Here is a 22,313-nt window from a genome sequence, read left to right as displayed (position 1 = left end):
TTCGATAATGAACAAATGCATTTTTGATTGGAATGCAATTTTAATTATGTACTTTGGTACTGTGAGAACATTTTTCTTTCGTTCATTTATGTCCTTGCCTGATCCTGAAATTCTATGATTATCCTTATAAGGAAATATTCTTTAGGTACCACCTATCCTATCCAGCCACTCGCGGATAAAAGATGGAATAGCTTCCACCTCATCTGCTTCTGTATAAAACCCCCCCTTCCCTTTTCCCCATCTTTGAGTTCTTCGTCTTATGCAATAGCTTTCAACGTTATTACAGTTTCTGCAATGTAGGCAGGCTGAGAAGGTTCAACCCTTCACATAAGGACATGGATTTTGCTTCTCTTAACTGAGCAGAAATGTTGTGGAATTTGGCCCACCACCGCTCACAACCTTATCAAAAAACTCAAGGGAGTGGGAGTAGATGTGGGTATGCTCACTCCCATGCAACGACATCTTGATCACTCCTACCATTTTCATCCCTGTGAAAAGAAAAAGAATCAACAGTAACATTGCTATTCAGACTATTCAGGATAGAGCCAGCTATCTTGCACATGCAAAGCGGACAGCTGCTGGGGACAGGCTGCCGCAGCCACCAGCACAATGAAGAGTCAGTGCGCGCAGATTGGCATCTACTGCTGTTCCCATTTCACCCATTTTGGCAGCAGCAGGAGGACGCCTGGTGTCCCACAGCACTCTGCTCCCATCTCCATACCTCCCCTCTGTGGCAAAAACCTGGCCAGGTGCCTCCTCCTCAGTGCTTAGAGCAGTAAAATTCAACTCTGCTTCAAATTCAGTGAAGTGCAGCTCTGATTCAAGCTTACAAAGGAAAACTGAAGATTTCACAAAAAATTTTGCCCAGCCAACAGGTCAAGCATGACTGCGAGCAGCCTGCTCCTCACCTGGCAGGGATAACACAGCTCTGCCAAGAGATCTAGCAGGCTCAGGCTGGATAAGGCTGCTTCACAGAGGAGAGAAAAGTCATCTCTGCTCTCAGGCTGCTCTTTGGAGCTGGGTTAGAAAATGACTTAAATGAATAGATAAAATGAATGTTTTATTATTGCTCTGTTCTGCAAAGGAAACCAGAAATAAAAATAGAGTTTGGGGTAGAGATAGTGGCACATTCTAGAAGCAAGATTTTTAAAAAAAAAAAAAAAGATAATATCTGCCAAGATCTTCCCACAGGGGGTTTCATACACTGCTCTTCCTCTTCCTGAGGAGATTAGAAACAGTTTTTTAGGGGACTATCAAAAAAATCATTCTTTCTATCCCAGTTACTGTAAGAATGAAAAAGGTTAGCAAGCCTAACAGGACAACAAAGAAAAAAGCATGGCATAAAGGAGAAATCTGCAAAGGGATGTGAGTGCAGGAAGCATTCACAATGCAAATGCTGCACAGCCTACTGAGGAACAGGCTGGCAGGAAAAATGAGTAATATAAGTTCAGCACAATGAGCTGTGTTCATAATAATTCCCCCAGGTAGACGTCAGGGAACGCAACAAACAAAACTTTACTCTGACACATTCCTCTGATGCACCATTTTAAGTTATTACCACTTTAAAAGCAAGCCCTATGAACGTTCTCAGACTAATCTCAGGCAATACAAAAAAAAAAGCTATCCACAGACCGAGCTCTTAGCAGGATCAGTAAATTACTCAGTCAATTAGTTTTTATTCCCAGATTCTCCCCAAGTCTATCTGTGTACAAGGAACTTGCTCCCACAGTATCCGCGGCTTGGAAAATGCAGAGCTCACTCATTTAGTGTATGTGAACTACCTTGAGATGCCCAAGGCTTCTGTACTGTATTTTAAGTAAAAGATGTTACTAGCATGCAGCCAAAGGTATATAGTACGTATATCAATACTTCTATGACTAAGTGGAATTCTCAGATATTTGGCAATTGTTTGGATTGGATGTCATCACAGTGCTGACAGCCATAGGGATAGATTCTGACAAATCATTTCTTCAAATAGAAAGTCACTTACCTGCTCTATTAAACTGAGCTCTATTGCCCCATTCCTGAAGTTGAATTGGAGCTCTGCTGGAGCAGACTGCAAGTCAACGCTGAAAACTGCATCTTATGCTCCTTAAAACATCAGCATGAAATCACTGAAGTCTTTCTGCTGTGATTTCTCCATGTCTTTAATGGAAAAAATGGATAATAGCTGCAATATATTATGTGTAACTAATGGTATATAATACCTAGAGTAAAATACAGCACTATCACCCACTAACTCAGCATCAAGTGATATTCCTTGGCTTTTCTGCCCTTCATATTGTCTTTAAAAGCATAGACCATCAAATATTTTTGTTAACATTAAACAGATCAAAACCAAGAAAAGACTACCAAGTTTTAATTAAAAACTACTTCCTCCAATTGGCCATATAAATCCTAGACATACTAGGTTACGCTTGACTAACTTGATTACTTCTACTCAACATATTTTCAGCTTCATCCACATTGAGAGAGGTCCAAGGTATACCTTTTTCTTCAAAGATGGAGGTTTTGGAGGAAACACGAGGTCTTGTGATTGGAACTTTTTCCATAATTACGCCATTTGTTTTCAGCTGAAAACCTGACAATGGTTTATATACATTTTTTCTTCCCCTTTCTCACACTGATTGCAGAGAGAGAGAAAAAAAAAAAGTAGTTGAAAATCTACATCTGACCATCCTGACAGCTGCTCTCTGCAAGATTTTCCCATTTAAGATGGGCTATAAATTTTTTGGACAGTGCAATGTATAGTGTTACTCTTCATATTTCTTGAAGTAATACTGTTCTTAATTTTAAAGGAACTGAAGTTTTACAGTATATAAGGAAAAATGAAAACCTAAACTCCATGCAGAAACTACCATGCACTGTTTGAAAACACTTAAATTCAACATAATTTTAAGTTCATCCAAGTGGCTCATTTTTTTTCCCTCCTATTTAACATTTTCTAAAGAGTAGAACATTTTATCCTATTATATCCTATTATATATTTTTTTCCCCTTATGTCAAAGTCTTGCATACCCTTCTGGACTTCCTTAAGGATAAGCCATTGGGCCCAACAAGTGCTTAAACCTTTGCCTGTGCATAAACACCATCAGGATTAGCGTCTTAAAACACAAGTCATCCTAGGAAACATTCACATAGTTCTTCTGAACAGAATAGGAAAGCAGAACACAAACTGAAAGCATGCTACTAAGTAAAAAACACATTAAAAATGGGACTTTTTTTTTTCCTCCCCTAGTAAGCCTTGTCTTGCCAACATATAAGTTGAAAGATCAATTTGCTCTACAGGTTTACCTCGCTTTGACCTCATTATGCCGCCTTCTTCCTTAACTTCATCTCCATACTACAGCCTCCTCCTGCTTGTTCTCCAGCAAGCTTGCCCACTTGTCTCAGCTGGGCTCTGGTGGTGTCTCTATCTCCATCCAGACCAGCATGTGCCAGCACTGCTAGACCTCATGATAGGACTATGAAAGGTGGGGGAAGAGGCAGGAAATGGTCACGCCCCAAGGTAAATTAAAGCATAGGTTTCAAAGAGTAATTCAGGGACTCCAACTGGATGCAGCATCCTAACCTCCTCGTATGTGTTTATCACTGTCTCTTCATATGACAGTGGAAGTGACTGCAGTAAGACCACTTGCTTTATACAAGTGCCAAGGAGGCAATGGCAAGCTCGCAAGCACCTCAGTATTGCCATGACGCACACAACGTCACAAGCCACGATGGGCCTCTGTGGAAGTGATTTGCCTCTTCTAGAAGTAGCCCTGTTTATGAGCTGCAAAATGTTTTGAATCAGATGCCTGCTATTCGAATCTGTTACTTCTGGCAAAGGTTTTCAGCAGTACCTCAGGGAACAGCTTTGGACAAGCAGAGGAATTGTCTATAAAAGTTTACAAGAGGTCATTCCTTAAACATATACTGTGCTCTACTTGATTATTTTGTACATTTTCACTAATGCAGGACTCCCTCTCTATGGGCCTCACCTCATGAAGCCAGAAATTTGTTGAGTCTTTGTGTGTGTGGGGGGGGGGGGGTTCCCCCCCCACCTTCTTCCCTCCACTTAATCTTCTCTCGTAAACCTGGACTGGGAGGATCCTCAGCTATTTTGGCCAGCAGAACACGAACCCTTTGGAGGTCTGTTCCTTTTCACATTACTGGCAGAGTATGAGTTTAAAAAAGTCCGTTTGCCTATTTAACTCACTTGCATAGAGAGCATGACGAGCAATAACTGGGAACACTTTTCTGTCAACAAGGAGTTGCTCACAGATCACAGTCAACAACGAGCAACATGAGCAGCGTTAGAGCTAGTATAGAATTAAAATAGTCAGTGGATTCCTTAATCCACGGCATCTAACGAGCCTCATTTCCTAGATTCTCATTTTTACTTCTCCAAACAGCAAGTCCCAGTAAGAAGCAGGGACAGTCCCTAGCATTATCTTGTCCTTAGTATTATCTTGACATTCAGCAGCAGCCTTAACAGAACTTTCACACAAGTTTAGTGATATAAAGTCAGCAGGCAAAGAGCAATACTATTTATCTATATAAAAAGGAAAATTAAAGCTTTAGGAAGGCCCCTAATGTGCATTTCCTCACTGCTCATTCACAGCCTTATGATGCATCACCCACTATGAAAAATTCCTGCCCTGGAAAGGCTCCAGCCTCTAAAACAGGTATTAATGTCAGTAACCGAGACACAGTGGAAAAAACAAGTGCTGCAGGGTAGCTATGAAACAGAAGATTGGAAGAATAAATAAATAATAAGGTTAAGAAACCACCTTCATAACACATCAGAAATGACTAACAAGCTTTACAAAGAATCACTGAAGTCATTGACATTGTACACAAATCCTGCTGTATGAGAAGTTATGAGCTATTACATAAAGTGACCATTTAAATACCATATTCTTGTTTCTTCCCATATCACTATCAGTGAATTCTGGCATTCTCTTGTCATGCCCATCTACCTTTAGGGTACAGCTATTTTCTTTGCTTACTCATATCTCCCTGTAGAAGATCTGAAATTTCCGAGAGGGAGTGCAAGAGGTGCAGAACAGTGCCAGGAATGTAACATATGTATTCATACACATACATCATTAATTTTTCTGTTGTAAATGGATTAATGCAGCAAGACAATCTTTTTTGTAGAAATATTTTAAATGGAAATGGGATACAGTACACAGTCTTTTAAGAGTAAAAGAACAGACCTCCTGAATCAGTACAGCAGTTCTTCCAAGTCTTGACCCTGGCGAGTTTGAAATAAATAGAAGTTTTGTCATTGATTTCAAAGAAATGAAGATCAATCCTTTAATATAAATATTCTGAGTACAGTGAATATCTGAAGCTTCTTGGAAACACGCAAGAAATGCCATAATGCAGTATCAGAAAACAATTTGAATAAGTCAGCACATCCCTCAAGTATCAAATCCTCTCTCTTTCAACATGAGACTCTCTGCAAGAGGAAAGAGAGAAGGATCATGCCTCTGTAGAAAAAAGGCAAAAAGCACTTTTCACAAGATCAAAAACAGTTTCATTGGAGGACAACGTACTGTGTTATAAATATCTATTCTAGCCTCCAAAATCAGTAAATCCATTATGTTATTCAGAAACTATGCCTTTATTTCACAATTTTTGCAATACTTCTGCTCTGAAAACAAGGCACATAAAATCCCTTCCCCTCTCCTTCCTTTTCATAAAGCACAAAGCACGATTTCATTCTCCATCTTTCATTGAACCTAACACGTGCTTCGTCAGATGCATTTCATCTACTATTTAGTCTAATTTTAAGTTCCTTTTAATAACTCTTGTTCTAGAAATAGAATTCTGCATTACACTTCACTCTTTGAAAGCAGAGCTTCAAAAGGAGAGTCATGTACAGGCACCAGGATAAGAGCATTTCAAAGCATCCCAGCCAAAAACCGATTCTGGACCAGTCTTCTAGAATTGGTCATTCCTCCCAGCATCTATATTTCTGACGCCGCATCATCTTCCCCATGAGGCTGAGACTGATAAATATGCTGAAAAAGGTCATGTCATCCCCCTGCTGAAGGGATATTACAAAAGGCCACAAGTAATAAGTTGTGCAGGAAAAAATCTACTCGCTACATCTTAACACTCTCACAGTCGTTATTTGCAGAAAGGTGAAATTGCTTGCTGGAACAGAATGCCTCTGCCTAGCTAATATTTTCAGTACCTTCCTTTGCAAAAGTCTGTTACTGAGATTTACCACTTGGGAGGAGGCACTTTTATTCTTCTATTGTTATGTTACTTTTTTTTTTTTTTTTTTTTTTTTTTACAATTACAGAAGAAAAGAGGAAGAAAATCTGCAGAATGTGTAATACGGGTCCATTTCAATACAACACTTATCTGACTTTCCCAAGAACAAAACATGCATACAGCATTAGTGACAAGCTCTTACATTTTTTATTTCTAGAGACTGACAACCTTTTTAGCATATGAGATATCACAAATAGCATGGCTTTTGTTTTGTCAGCAGCTTTAAACTGTTCATTTAACATTTCATTGCAACTTTATCACAGAATGGGAAACAAAACAAAACACAACTGAAATCTCCCCTTTCTCTACTTTCTATTTCTGGTCAGCTACCACAAAATAAAACCAGACAGATGTATCTGTTTGGTGTAAGAGTTAATTCCAGAAATGAGTCCAATAAATGCTTTCAAAGCATTTATCTCTTAAATAAGACAGGGATATTGGAAACTCGTCTTGGATACAGACTGTCTTTTTATGGTAGAAAGCGTATCTAGAAACAAAGTGTATGGAACATCAGCTTATGTCACAAAATAAAGCAACGGGAATATTTGTTTTGGCAGAACTCATAGGGAAACTGTTACTGTTTTGAAGGAAATTTTTATAGACAAAAATAAGGTTTGGCTCATTAATAAAGTAAACTAAACTTGAACAGCAAGCAACCCAGGAAGTTACGTTCCCTATATTAGCCTTTTTTGCTGTTGTTTTTCCACTCAGTAGCACAGATCATTTTAAACGATAACCAGCAGTCGAGCCACAAGAAAGCTCCTGATAAACAGCAGCTTTAGGAGGGCTGGAAACTTTAGCAGAAACATACTCTGCTGCTATAAGTTTTCAAATGCAAATGAGATCAGATCTGAGCATCTGGCTACAATAGTGCCCCCACCTGATACGCCTGTTTGTATCAGTTATTCCTGCGTGCTGACATTATAAAAACACTAAAACTGAGTCGTATCAAGCTATTTAGGACTTGTGCTTCTGGTAGATTGGACCTACAGTTCATCCCTTGGAAAACCTATGACACACACACAACTTTCACCTAAATGTCAGAAAAGACCAGATCACAGCATATGTGAAGATCAGCCTAGACTTGTTTGCTACCCTATCCAAAGGTCTCTACTAGAAAGAAATCAGCTTAGAAGCAGAGCATAGCTGATAGACACTGCACAGAAACCTAACCCCACCAGTCATGTCAGGACAGGCTGAGCAGTTAGGTTATATTCTAGGGGAAGGAGGTGGTGGTGGAGGCTGTTTTCTGAAGGAGACTTTGTTTTACCATTAGCCAGGAGAGTGTATGAACACAAGCGCCAAGTTCAGGGAAAGGAGAACACTTGAAGGAAGATTTACTGAAAGTAAGTTTCATAAATTTGCTACAACATTACATATGTGCTCTTTTGTGTTCATCTTCAACAGGCATTTCAAGTAAAAGCATTTATTCTGCTAGCAGTATCTGCTAAGAAAAACATCTAAAACAGATACAAAAAACCCCTGCCCCCCTCACCCCCCAAACCACACACACCACAGTGGGAAGCAAGTGGGGATGTGGGAATCTGTAAGCGCACTTGTGCGAGACATACCTGGCCATAAGGCTGAATGTCCATTCAGTGATGGAATAGGCACTTCTCAGCCTCCACTGTGAGCTCTTACATTTCCTGGAGAGGAACCAGGCTCTCTTTTGGCCCAAAGAAAGGTTTAAGCCAGGCTGCAGGTAGTAGCCAGGCTGTTCTTGGCACTATCACATGACATGGAGCCTACTTTGCTCTTGGGCAGTGCTAACAAGGACGGAGGGCAAAAGCTATAGTTTCCTGACATCCTGGTGCATCCACCCTTAAAATGTAGGCTTTGGTTCACGTAGCTGCTAGGAGCACACTCCACACACTTCTGGTATCTACCTGTACAGTAGTCTTCCATATCTGACCTAATTACATACCTCAGAGCTGGGGTGGCTGATGCCTGCTCCTCACACCTGTGCTCTCCTGAAAGGATCCCATAAGTCTCACTTAAAACCCATTTATGCTGCTAAAGTATCACCTAAAGGCACAGGCATAACTGAGATCCAAGGTCAGGAGGCATCTTTCACTGCAAGACAAAAGGAAACCAAGAGGGATTTAGCTACTATCATTCTCCTAACAGTAAATACTGTTCTTCAGAAACCAGATTAAGAAAAAGTCCATTTGTTTTGTTTTGTTTGTTTGTTTTGGTGAGTTTCAATGTAATTAGGAATACAGGCATATTTTCACTTGCTACCTGAGGGAGAAAAAGCATCACCTGCCATTTTGGAAGTTGTACAGTTGAAGGGTTGGCTGCTCCAAGCATTTAATCAAAAGCTAGAATTCCCCAGCTGGCTGTTGCACCTTATTAAAGGTGAAAATGTTTTAAATAGCTATGATTCAGGCTATGTAATTTCTTCTACAGAAGAAGTCAGATCAGCTGTAGCTTGTGGTTTCCTAACCACTTAAAGCAAGTGGCTGAAACAGCCATCTTCTCCATAGCACTAATAATCCAGCTGACAATGCCGCTCTATAAAGCTTCTGGTCAGTAAGGGAAAACAGAGTCATGGACTAATGGTCGAGCTGTGCTTTGATTTCTCCTTATTCACATTGCCTTGCAGACTTAAAATATACATCAGGTATATTTATTTATATATAGACTAGAGTGTTAGTCAGGTGGAAGCTGTTTGGAGACCACTTAAACCAAGCTGGTAAGATTAAAAGCATTGCCAAGATGAAAAAAATATTCTGATTGCCTGTCAGCATCAATGATACTCCAAGCACAACAAGTCAGAACATTAGCCTCTTGATAAACAGAAAACAAAACACATTAAAGAAAACAAAAGCATGCCCCCCAAAAGCCCAGAAGTTACCTAGCAATTTTCAAGTCAGTCAAAAAAAGAATCTGAACAGGCATCAAATGGCAAACATTTTTCCAACCTTTGAATTAATTCTGGGTACCACTCCATAATCATACCCAGAATTAATTCAAAGATCAGAAGGGATGCTTGAGATGTTTGGATGAAAGCAGGCATCCACTCCATTATGACTTTTCCTTTTAGCACACAGCTAACAAAGTACAGCCTTTCCCCTTGCAAAGAAGCAAAAGCAGTGTTATTTATAGGTTGCTTTCTGCTCTCAGTGCAATGGAATACTTCAGGTGCCACCTCCTGGCTACTCAACCCTACTGCACAGCACCAGCTCTATTTCCTGCCTGTCTTCCCAAATCCTGTAAATACAGGCAAAATAGGTTTTCCTTTAAATCTTATCTTTGCCCTAATCCAAATAGGTGGCTTAGTAGCTCTAAGTTCTTTTTTTTTTTTTAAAGCAGTAGTCAAGAGTGATAAAACACATTATACTCTTATGCCTTGATCCTAGTTCGCGAGTAAAAGACTAGAAGAGACTAGGAAACTAGATGCAACACAGAAGCAACATGACTGGTCCAGGGAAGGATGGGGAAAGATATCCCAGACCCATCTTCCTGACTAAGCGGTAGTATGGGTTTAAGAGGATCTCTGTTCTGTCCATACCTGCCAAGTCCTGTGAAACATAGCCTTCACAGGGAAGAACAAGAAGGTAAAAGTAGAAGTACTTGAGGATCAACAACAGTTCATCAGGGACATGTAGTAAAACTGGTCATTAAATAACAGATCAAATATAGGTCTGTAGAAAGGAAGAAAAGGATATTCACTAATATTAATATGCATTTCTGCATTTGATTACCATCTTGATATCAGCTAGATCATAAGTCAAGAGTTAGCCTGGTCCTGGGTGATGCTTGACCATTGGTAAGAACAAAGTCAGTATCTCCGAGTGACCAATGCATTACAGCACAGGAGTTGCAGCCTTGGAAATTCTGTGTTTTGTTCAAATGAGGCTAATACCTTAAGATAGACAGAAGACAAGAGAATTTGGGGCATCTTAGGGTAGAAACTTCAAGTAAGGCTGCTGCATCTATCTGCCCACACAGAACGAAAAAGAAAATGCCTTTGATAAAAACCAGTGTTTCACACTGGTAACTCAGGCTAAATTTGGGATTCTACTCAGAGAACTAAAATAAGGAAAAAATATCCTAGACCTATTAGATATTAAGATACTGTTTTTATCTCAGCATATGCCTGTGCTACAAGTCATCAGAAACTGGGAGAGCATGCCAACATACCTCTACATGCAGTCAACCTCATTTGACCCTGTCAGGCAAGGCAGGTGGACATTTAATCAAACCAAGGAGTCATGCTTAGTTAAAAATGGGCCCCTTACAGAGAGGCAAGTCACAGGTACAGCTATGCCTGTAACCACAGCCAGCAGTAATATCCAGTTTCTCTTATCACCGACTTGCTTGCTTGCAGTTAGTTCAGGAACAAAACTACTGCCTCTCCCCATTGTTGTTTAGCTCACAGTGCCTTCAGCAGTTTGGGATGTTCTGATATGGTGAAACAAGTATCACATTCCCAGGAAGCCTGAATTCTTCAGACAAGGCCACGGCTGGATGTTCTATTCAAAGCTCCATTCATGGACGACAAGGCCAGATAAGCAGAGCAGTAGACTTAATCCCTGGGTTTATACAGAAGCAGCATTATTTCATTGTACCATAACATATCACATTTACTTTCAGGCAAACAAGAGAACAGTGTCTTAAGTATACCTTAAAAAAAAAAAAAGTACTAAAGCAACACAGCAGAGTATGGTAAAAATTGCTTATATAGTTGAAGTTTGCTTTTTACTCCCATAATCTCCCTGTACATTCTCAGTAATTTTTTTCTTCAGTAATTCTTTTCTTCTTTTTCAAAGTATGGCATTGATATATCCAGGTGCTCTGGACAGGAGCAATTGTCTTCTTGTAGACAAGGTTGTAGCTCTCTGGCCTAGAAGCATAAAGATTACCAAAATATTAACATTTTCTCCCAAAATAATAAGATTAACTAGAAAGACACCAGAAAAAGATAGGGAAGTCTATATATATCTATATAATACAAAATCAGAAAAGCAAGATTAGGTTGTTTAGCTGATTTATGATTCCTCCCTAAAGGGATCTAGCTGCCTTATCATCAGGTTCTTGGAGTAGGCCAGATTTGCCTCCTTTCACCTCCAAACCTCAGTTCGGTTCTCTGTGAACCTGCTAAGACAATTTCCCAGTTCTGTGCTTTGTCATACTGCAGGACAGCAAATTCCCTCCTTGCATTGAATACCTCTGCTCAAAATACAAGAGCACGCTAACCTCACGCGCTCTGACCTTGCTAACATTAAGTACTACACATTGCTCGTAACTCGAAAGGAAGTTTGCTGGGTTTTTCCTGCATGGTCTGGCATTTCTTCCCCATTGGGCCACGTTCATAGACTTCCCTCCCAGCCTTGACACCAATTTGCCCATTTCAGCTTCCAGCTGAGTTCTTCCTCCAAGCACTGCCACCTTCTCCCATCATTTAATAAAGGCAGTTTTGCTCATCATCCCTCCCCTCCTCCCAGTTGCAACGCTCCCTTCTCTTACCAGCAGGCTCATTTCCTGTGGGCACCTTGAAATGCATGTGCTCATTAGATCAAAGTATGCCAACTGTTTTATTAAGATGACTGGTATACTCCTGATAAGAAAAATTCTCCATACAAATAACTTAAGGCAAAGCACTGTATACAAATACACACAGACTGTATGACACATTCTTAATACAGCAATTGCAAACACCTCTACATCTCACTTTTGCGACTAAGACTGCCTAATTTTCAGCAGTACTAAGGACCTAACTCCTGAAAAAAATTTTCAAAGTAATTTTGTAAGATGGGCATTAGACTCACTTGGCCCCAGCATACACTACATATGTTTGTACATAAGCCACAGCCACTCTTGCAAGCAGTTTGAGATTATTCTTGATGAAGTGCATTGTGTAAATAATTTATTACTTACAATCTGTATCACTGTTAAACCTAGATCTCACACAATATTTGATAAGTTTAGGGGGCTGTGATAATTTTCTTACAAGCTATAACTTTCTTTTAAAAAATTCCCTCAAATTATTTAGTTGGTCTTTGATCATATCTTGGAAATACAGGCAAAATTAAGTTAACCCAATTTCCCACCCCCCCACCTCGCTTCACCCAGCATTTCAGTCATTTACTCATTACTAAGATGAAGCATTGTTAACAGGAGAAAAAAGCCTTCCATTCTGGGTGGGCATAAGGAGCTCAGTGAAAGCCACAGTGCCTTTTTATTTTGGGCCTGACCTTGCTTTCAATTCCTTCTGCTCTTCATCTGCGCTTCACTCCAGCAATGTCACTAAGGAAGTGAGAAAGATGTCAGCTGGCTGCTGGGGGGAAAATAAAACCTGTGTCCTTACACAGGTGCAATGTCTACGGAAACTCTGTTAAGACCCAAAAGTTCTTGAGGATTTTCCTTCTTCCCTCTAGCTGCACAAGAAGTTTAACACATTTCACGTAGGATCTTGTCCCTTTCTCCTCACCTCCCAGAAAATTGTGGTTGCTTCCTTTCTGTTAAAGCTCTTTGCAATGTGCAAATTCAAAGGAGGAGAAAAGTATTTTACTGCAGTTTCCCAAGTATACCAAATGGCTTTCTTCCATCTGTACTTCACTTGTGGATAACAGCAGTGCTTTGTAATACTGGAGAAGAAATCTCACCATTAAGGCTCTCACATACAAACATAGTAGTGCTCTTCCCAAGAAAACAATGCAAGAAAAACAGGAGCACGAGTTAAAGGAAACAGTTTAACACAGCTACAGGCTTAAATATGCACACAAGTTATTTTTCTGCTTTATCATCCAGATCTGCGAGTTTACAGTTCAGGATTTGTTACGTCACCTTGAAGGATTCACAGCTACACAGCATCAGTTAAAGGGAGAGCAAAGCTCTCAAGCTATAGGCAGTAACTTGGTCTCAGCTTGCCTCATTTCAGAAATGCAGTTTCTTTGCAAAAACTGGAGCGTTGGACTCAAATTCATTAGACCTTTGTCTCTGAGATGCTCATCAAGATGCACAGCATGAATTTTAGTACTTTTCCACATTCCATATGGGTTAACATTGGTTTCTGAACAGCAATTTAAAGTAGCAAGGCTGGAAGGAGGATAAGGAGAGTAAAATGCCATTAAAAAGACTCTCATTGACTTCTGCCAAAGTGAAACTGCTGACTGTCCATTAATTCACCCATTGTCTTTCCAGATATCCAAGACTGAGTAAGCAAAGGAAAAGTAAACAAAAGAGTGCTTCAGAATCTTCTCCCTTTATTCTTGTATTTCTTGCTCAAATTAGAGCGTAGGAAATAAATTTAGTATTCTTATTCCTAATCTATAGCAGGAAGAAAATGTATCATAAATTCTATTCCTGATTGATATCACATCAGCAGTGGTTATGAATACATACATGTATTGTTTGGAAAACATGGAAGGTTTGGAATACAAAATGCATCGCAAATCAACTTGAAAAATGTCAAACTAGAATCTCTGCATGAGAAACGATTCAAACCCTGAAATGAAGCTGATTAATAATTGGGAGAGCACACAGGGATATACAACAGGAAAATGAAAAAGCATGTTTGGGTTCTCCATTTTCTCCATTAGAGGCAGAGAAGCAGTCATTTGCTTGCTAATTGCTAGCGCCAAGACTTCTGAGCACGTATCTAGACAACTTACTGGAAAGCTTCAAACAGCATAGGTGTCTAGCGGAAAAAAATCTGGAAGAACTACCACATGTAACAGCTTAGCCAATGTAAAGTAAGAGGAAAATAAGGTACATGCATACAAATATCTAAAGGGAAGAAGCATCAAAGGAACTGAAGAATCATCTGCTGAAGTACAAAGCTTGCTAGGCTGAACATTGAGATGAAATTAAAATAAAGACATTTAACATGCTCATTAAAAAAACAGTTGATGCTAAAATATATTAAATATATTACGGCATACATATGGCATACGGCTACAGAAAATAATGCCAACAACTCATACTTTATCAGAAGCTATTTAGAGGAGAAAAAGGCAATTTTCGTTGTATATACAATCATCCTGCAGCAGAAATGAGATATAGAAACTGCCAAAAAGACAGTTACAGCACTTTTGTCACAATGTTTTACCTAATACAAGTGCCAATTGTGCATTTACATTGGTAATAACAGTAAAAAATTTCCTTAAAAGCAGCACAATTTTGGCAGGCCCCAGTGAACCCTGACATGCTTTTCCATTTCATATAGGCATATCCCAAACATTGAGAAATACAGCTTTAGGGTATTTACTGCAACTTTATTTATTTATTTATTTATTTTTTTTTTTTAAGTGAAAGCTTAGGGCAGTTCTCCCAGTTGCAGCCTCCCTGCTGACAGGTCAAGGTAGGGCCTTACTGCAATCACAACAGCAGCGTAAAGCCTTTGTTATAGGCCACCACGTCACCCAGAGCAAACCAGCACGCCCCTAAATGGTCCATCCAGCAAATAGCGTGCAAATCACAGTCAGCCTCTTCACCCCCCTTGGGAAGGCAGGATTCTGGGGCAGCCGTGGGAGCACAGCAAAAGAAACTCTCATTGCTATTAAATGATCCATAGCTATTTTCATTGTTCATGCTGTCACAATTAAAACGGCGACAGCGTGACAACGGCTGCAGATTTTCAGGTGGATTTGTGGAACAAACCAGCAAGCTTGCAGCCTGGCTCTATACACAATTAAAATGAACAGACTACAGAGACAGATGAAGTCCCCTCTGACCCCAGCCATGTTGATGTTTACATATGTACCTCCCCACTCAGCTGCAGATAAGGAATGACAGACACTACCACAAATTAGTGAAGGTCAATAGAGCAGGAGGCAGCAGTTAATCAATTACAAAAGCAAACCCTCTGTTAAAGTACCAAGTCCTGTGTTTTCTCAGGATTATCAACTGCCCAAGTCATGGAGTCTAAAAAATTGACCTGTTTTTCCCTCATCTAATTGACTGAGGCCTGGAATTGCATGAACTTTAGGTGTGCTAGAATTTAAGTTTCAATATCACGTACCAAAAGGCAGGCATCTAATCAGTCTGTCATCAGGTCTAATGGATGCTTCTATGACATGGAGTTGCACTCAACCATGACAAAAATCTTTACTTTCAAGAAGGTGCTTACAAAGGAAGGGGGGAAAAAAACTGTTACAGGCTATGTATGAACTCTGCTGCGGGCTAGTAAAGTTGCAATAGCAAAGTAGTTCTTGTGTGAAGAACAGGAATTGAATTATGAACACGAGTAAACACTTTCCTCAGATGTGTTCTTCCTGGCAGAGAGATAATGAAAATCATGAAGTTAATTTTCTTCAGGTAGCAAGGGGTATTTCCGCTCCCCCACCCCGATTCATTCCCCAGAACCTGTCTCAAAACCCTAAATAGCCTTACAGATTTGCGTTTTCCTCCATAGCTCAGTGGGTCATCTACATAACTATTTGAGCCCTTTAAAAAGCCACATACAACTTCAAGATTTTCTAGTTTTTTGACAATTAAGTACGTTAAGCTTAAAACTTCAAATGGCCTTCCAGTGAAGCACCTCAGGGCTTGCTCCTAGTGATAAATAGCCACAATTGCTGCTGTAGCTGAAAGGAGCTGCTGATTCGCAGCAGCACTTTTAGCCAAGACCCTTGTCTGTGCGCTTGAACTTAGTCACTACTGCTGTGTTTAGCAATGTTCAACAATGCTCTCAAGTACTATTTGACACATAGGTTTTCAAAGGAACTCAAAGCCACCCAAATCTCATCACAAGACTCGGCACCTAACAAAATCTCAGCCCAAACCAGTAGGTACCTTACTGTTTGTTGTTGTCCACATCTGTGAAGAAAAGTGTAACCGGATATCAAGAGCCTACTAAGTTGAGACGCATGAACTCTGTTTAACTCAAGGATCTACATCCCTCTTAAATTATATTCGCTGAAGTTAGAATGGGGACAGGAGCTGTAGAACTCCACTTCTAAATGTTTTTCAGTATGAGAGAACAGATATCCAAGAAAAGAATGAAAACTGAGACAAATTCCAAAAACGTACCTTCTGTGTACAATTCCACATACACTCATAACGTGTTATGTGATTTCTCCTTTGGAGGAAGCTATTGCCAGGGTTTACCACTGATTAATTCTACTTGAAAATATATTATACATAAAGGTCCTCCAGTAGTACACCATGACGTACAGCCCCAGCAAAGGGATTCTTACAACATCAGAAACTATAAGACAGAAGCTTAAAAAGCACATTCTCAAAAGCTCAGAGTGAAATTACAGCCTTCATTTATGTATACATTGATGACAAAGTATGCGTACAAGCATGCATGTGTATTTGATATACACAACTTGATAAATCAACTTCCAAATCCACCCAGTTTCCCATTGCTGTACCAGCACTTTCTCAGCTCCAGGAAACCTCTAACCACATTTTTCAGCGTCTCTGTAGGACTGGGAAATTTCCTAGCTATTCTCCTTCTCTCCCAGTTACACTCTTACTGAAGCCTTACTAACAACACGTCTCCACTGAACTGTCATTGTTTTTCAGTCTCACGACCGATTCTCAACCATCTGAACTCAGTCTTCCTCCCAGTATCATCCTGCTATTTCTGGACTAAAGAATCCATTCTATCACCATAGAAGATAAATCCTCTAACAGGCAGATCAATTTATTTGCTACGATTCACTTGTAACATGAGAAAAGTTACTCAAAAATTCAAAATTATTTTTCAACATTCTTAAAAGCAGCACACTTCAAACGCACACCAGGAAACTCATGTTTTATAACAATAGTTTCAGTGCTTACACATGTTCAGAAGTGAGCATCCAGTACAATCTGAAAAGCATTCAAATAACACTGTTTGGTACCACATAAGGCTATCTAGACTATCTAGATCTACAGTAAAACTTAAAGGAAAACGGAATCAATTTAGTCATTAACATGATTCTGTTATAGTCTTAAACTGTCACAGACGCGAACCTTTCAGTGGCAGATAAAGAACAATGAAAAATAAGTAGACTTTAAGTGACCTGTTGATCAGGTCTAATATGCCGTATAGCTCCATTAAGCTTCTGCTTAGCAGGTTTGTTTCCTAGCAACCTTTAATGAACTTCAGTTTCTCTTGAGTTCTCATATAGTTTTTATGGGAGTTCCCGACCGCTCTGCCAACACTTTACCAGTGTTGTCATCTACAGTCAACTTTTGCATAAATATTCCCATTCCAAAGCACAACTGCTTACACAATAACAACAAAAACTAAGTAAATATCAGAAGCCTATACCCCTGTTACACACAGCCGCTAATTAAAACAAATAACTAGCATAAGTAAAAGTGACTTTCAGCAGGATTAGCATTCCAAACTATGGGATTCCCTTGGGGTCTTAGAGAAATCAGAACGCAAAGTTTCATTTTAATCAAAGATGGTATTTTCTCACTAGATAGAACGCTAACAAACACTAAGGCACAAGCTGAAAAGGTTAAAACACCCTCCAGCTTTGTTCATTATTAAACATTAACTGTGCTTAAGCTCCTTTCCAAGGAAGGTATAACATCAGTTTTGTAGTCACTTTCAGTGCAAAGAAATTTTATGCCAAATAAAATTATGTTCAAGAAAACATCTAAATATTGTATTTCCTTCAACCATTGAAGTCTTGGCTCCTTGTCCAAAGAGGCATGAGAAAAACTACAGGGGGCGGGGGGGAAGGATGGGGAGGAGAACAAGCTGCCTTACGGATCTGTGCCTTGAGGCACCCTGTCCCTGCTGTGCGCGTTAGCGGGTTCAAGTGTTTCCAGTCAGTTCTCCTGCATCAGACACGCACTGCACGTGGAGCAGGCAGAGCCCAGAGGGGACCAGTGGTGAAACCAGGAGGCCCGAAACACCTTCAGTGACCTTGTTGCAGAGCCATGTAAGCTAGACGTCAGTAAACACCTCCACCCACGCGCCTCCGCTTGCTGAACGCTGTGCACGCTCGTTGTGCCTGCGGCACAGGGTCAGAGCACACTGACCGCGTCCGTGCTGGAAAAGGCAAGGCCCACTCCTGTTCCATCTCCTGCCTTGCACTTCAGCTTCCTCAAAGAGAAGTAGACTTACACCAAAGCAGAGGCCTCGTTCATACCAACATGCAAACGACTGAGGGACAGGATTTAAATAAAACAAGAGAGCACCAGCATGACCTTATAAACATGCCCTTATACGTCCCCTCTAATTTGAGCAACATGGAGAGACTCCTTACAAGAGGCAAACCTTAAGCTGGCTAGCAGTCATTAATAGCACAATAAATGCTAAAGAGAAAGCTATGATCTGATAAAACATCAGTTAACATACATGAAAGCCAAAGAGGTCCCTTAATATAAAATTAGTAAGACCTTCCTGAGGAGCAAGTTTAAAACATAAAAGCATACAGAAAACAGATGCCACAACAATACATAATTGTATGTTGCAGTTAAATGATTTAAAAGACTATCTTAAACATTGCAGTTTCATACTGACATGAGTCCTTTGGAGCAAAGGAAATGGAAAGTGTTGCTAGTGATCTTTGAAAGCGATGTTAATAGAAAGTGGTTAGCGCAGTAAGGCAAGTGAAAGAACTAATTTATATGCAGTTAAACTCCAGGGACTCTGAGAAATAATTCTTGAGTGTGTCCAAGCAAGAGAGACACAGAAGTAAGAGAAAGGTTCTGATAATTTATTAGTTGGGAAAACGAGCTAATCTGTTTTTTAGCAAGTAGTCAGACAAAAGCCAAAGGCATTTGAACACAGCTTTTCATAGAAGTGGGTCAGCCTGCGTCCTAATTTGGGAAGGGATGTCAAGAGGAAAAACCAAGGAGGGCAGAAAATAATTCTTAGTCAGAAGATGCTGAAAATCAAGGAGAGGACAGAGGAGAGTGAAAGGCTGAAGAAACCCAAGCAGTCCTAAGCAGGCATCCGCAGTATCTCAAGCTTTTGTAAAGTGTAAGCAGCGTTTGCAACTTATGAGAACTAGTAGTTTGCTATAAATTGCAGCTTGAATGAGAAGCCTGTAGCATGTGTACCAACCCAGTTTCTCTGCTTCAGAGAGACAAGTCTCTGAAGAGAATGGAAAAAGGCGTTAATACAAACTATGTTCTTTATGCTAATGCTACAGATTTTCCCCCCCCCCCCCCCCAGGTACTTTCGCAGGGACAAGCTCAAAGGCTAGTACGACCTACACTGCTCCAGAGAACATGCGAAGCTAACTGGATAGCTCACAGACTTGAAAAACACAATCACAAAATGCCAACGCCATAACAATGTTCTAAGTTAACCACTTGACCTTGCAGCTTGTCTGAGAGAAGCACATGGCAGGTTACCATGTCCCCGATAAGAAATACTTGTTAGCCTGCAGCAACTACACCTGACATCTTTTTGTTCATATCATTAACTAAAAAACATACTCACCATAGACGCAATGAGATTTCTTTTAAAGAATAAAATACATTGAAATCTTTTGTTTTATTCCACAAGTCCCAGGTTCTGTGGGCTGAAATTGAATTTAACCTATTACCTTGAACTCAGATTTAAAAAAGAAATCCTTAAAAGAAATTGGAAACTATAAGAGGTCTGAATTTCAGATACTCTTGCTAAAGCGGTAATTAAATTTCTGTGGAATGACATCTACTTTTCTTCAACTATGCCGTACTGTTCCTTGCATCCTTTTGAATTCATGACCTATGCATCAGAGAGCACTATAAATACTGTGTGTGTTTTTTTTTTTTTTTTAAGCATAGACTTTTGATCCAAGGAGCCCTGAAATATAAACATGTTACAGCAGTTCCCTGTATCAATGCACTCTAAGCAACATTAAATTAAAGTTACTGACATACAGAGCACTAAAATATTTTTTGCCAGAGTTGGTTTAATTGTATACATGTCTTGTAAGGTACATTACAAAAGACAAAGGCAGCATGCAAGAGCTATATATAATATTGTTGCCTTAATAAACAGCAGTACTGAAATAGATAAATGACAATTCACCCATTAACTTTTCAGTAACTTCTTCCAAGCACAAAGCAAGTACGTTAGCAGTTTTTGAAACCAAAATCAGGATGTAGAAATTAAGTAACCTTTGTAAATTCCTCACAGATTCTCAGATAAAATGCATGCAGAACTGGGACCTATTTGAACAACAAATTTTTAACTTGTTTAATAAATATGGAAATTAAAGCAATTTTTTGTATTTACTATGCATTTCTTGCATAAGCTACCATAGTTAATTTTAAGGTATTTCATTTCTATTAAACCTATCTTCTGCTCTTGCTGACAAACATTAGCACCAACAAGTTCAACTCTTCAGGAAGCACAGCAATGTAAAAGGGCGTTTATCTGCCTCTTCCCTATAGTCATTCCAGACCTATCCATAAAACGTTGACACCGCATTCTCTTTTATAAGCCAATTCAACTTGCCTGAGAAATGGAGGCTGGTACTACTTCAGGCAACATAGACCATCCATTTAGTTCTGTTTTAAAGCAGACTATTTGTGACAGCTTCAGAAGCTATATACACAGGCGCTGTGTGGGATTTCAGTCGAGCCGCACTTCTGCCTATCCAAACTCATTAATACTTAACCATGAGCATTAAGACTACCATGCATTTTACATGGGATGCTCTGGTTCCAACATGATTTCTTCACCGAATCACTGGCCAGTGAGGCACTTGCTCCTATCTTACCTGAATTATTCATGAGGTGTTCCCCTCTAGAAGTCAACTTAACTGGAAAAGCCACTCTGCAGAAAACTCCTGTCATATTTTATTTTTTCCCCTGAATTAAGCTCTAATGTAGTCAAGAGCACTAGATTTTTTCCCCTGAAGAAGAAATTACATTTGAAGCTTTCATTCATGAATGTCTATTGCCTGCCACACATCAACAATAGCATCTCGGATTGAAAGGAGAGAAGTCTGTATTGCGAATCACAAGGTTCCCAAAAATTAGTGAATAAATGCAAATAGGTAGAATTGAATAACATTTTGATATACATAGATAAATAACATTATCTCTGGAATACCTACTTCTATGACCTACTAATTTTTTCCAAGTAATCAATATGATAGTAACTTACATGAGGTGGGGGGAGGGAAATCAGGTGGTACAGCTGGAGAAACTATTCCTACCATTATTATAGAAAGCTAATGTTTCATTGTCAAAGTCTGAGACGAACACAAAGAATCATTATGTCAGAAATAGGCTTCTGTCTCCTATGGTTGCTTCAGCAATGTTGGAGGCAGAATGCACCCTGCGTACTACAGGCATAAAACTGAAGCTAGCTATAAAACTTGCAGTGAACTCAATCCGAATAACCAAAACTTCATCCAAAGCTTCACAAAGGCAAAGTTCACTTGTCTGCAAAGGACAGCACAGGACCATGTTTTAGTGCTGCCATAGAATATAATGGTAAAGACTTCAAGCTACTTCTCTGAAAGGTGTAACATTCACCTCGCAGCTTTTATAACATGAAAATGCTAGCAACTCAGAGTAGGTACAAATTACAAGGTCTAAAATCTCAGGATCTGCAACTAACTTGTACCTCTCTTCAGATCCAATCCAACTTCTTCAGTAATTTCCTCCTTGCTCCCAAATTTGTTTATAGTTACCATAAAAAAAAGCATAAACCCCCGAAACCTGCAACTCTCCCACAAGTAAATACTTACAAAATTGAGAGCACTAGATATTGTTACAGAAAACAAAGACGGCTGCGTCCGTAAGCAAAACCTTAAGAGTGACACCTTGCGTTTTTCTCTCCTGTTGTGGATATGTACCACTATGAAGTAGGTATTATTTTTTCATATACACCCTGTGAAAGCAACAGTAATGCAGATGAGTTATTAGTTTACAATGCTGCCAGTTAAGTGAATCACTTCTGTTGGATTTAAAATCCATTACTTCCTCTGGCGGTGAAGCCTTAACACACTTAACAGGGAACTTACCCTAAAGAAGCTGCATCTATCCCCAGACTCGTTTTTATAGTGATAGCATATAGTGTTACAAGACGTTTGAGTTACACAGTGTTCATGCCCCTTTCCCTCCCGCTTTGAAGGGACACGTGCATCCAGAGATACAGAGAAGGAACTGTCCCTGTTTTCCTTCAATAGAAAGGC

General features: G+C 39.7%; 1 protein-coding gene across 12 annotated transcripts in view; it reads right to left on the bottom strand.

The window, feature by feature from the left end:
* Positions 1 to 399: 399 nt before the first annotated feature.
* LOC104150538 (tRNA-uridine aminocarboxypropyltransferase 2) overlaps positions 400 to 22,313 on the bottom strand; it is a 121,851-nt gene continuing 99,937 nt past the window's right edge. For 6 of the 12 annotated variants that reach the window (XR_011137316.1, XR_011137315.1, XR_011137314.1 and 3 more), the window contains 2 exons: positions 9,785 to 11,119; positions 8,195 to 8,343 (listed from right to left, as the gene is read on the bottom strand). Coding sequence is in view for 3 of the 12 variants with exons in the window: in XM_068924925.1 (XP_068781026.1) it covers positions 11,018 to 11,119 (102 nt within the window). In the remaining 9 variants the exon portion in view is untranslated. The other 6 variants (XR_011137311.1, XR_011137313.1, XR_011137312.1 and 3 more) reach the window with 6 other exon arrangements.

The sequence above is a fragment of the Struthio camelus genome, chromosome W (assembly GCF_040807025.1).
Source record: "Struthio camelus isolate bStrCam1 chromosome W, bStrCam1.hap1, whole genome shotgun sequence".
Taxonomy (NCBI): domain Eukaryota; kingdom Metazoa; phylum Chordata; class Aves; order Struthioniformes; family Struthionidae; genus Struthio; species Struthio camelus.
Note: the sequence above shows the minus strand (reverse complement) of the source record. Positions and strands in the feature narration are given on the sequence as shown.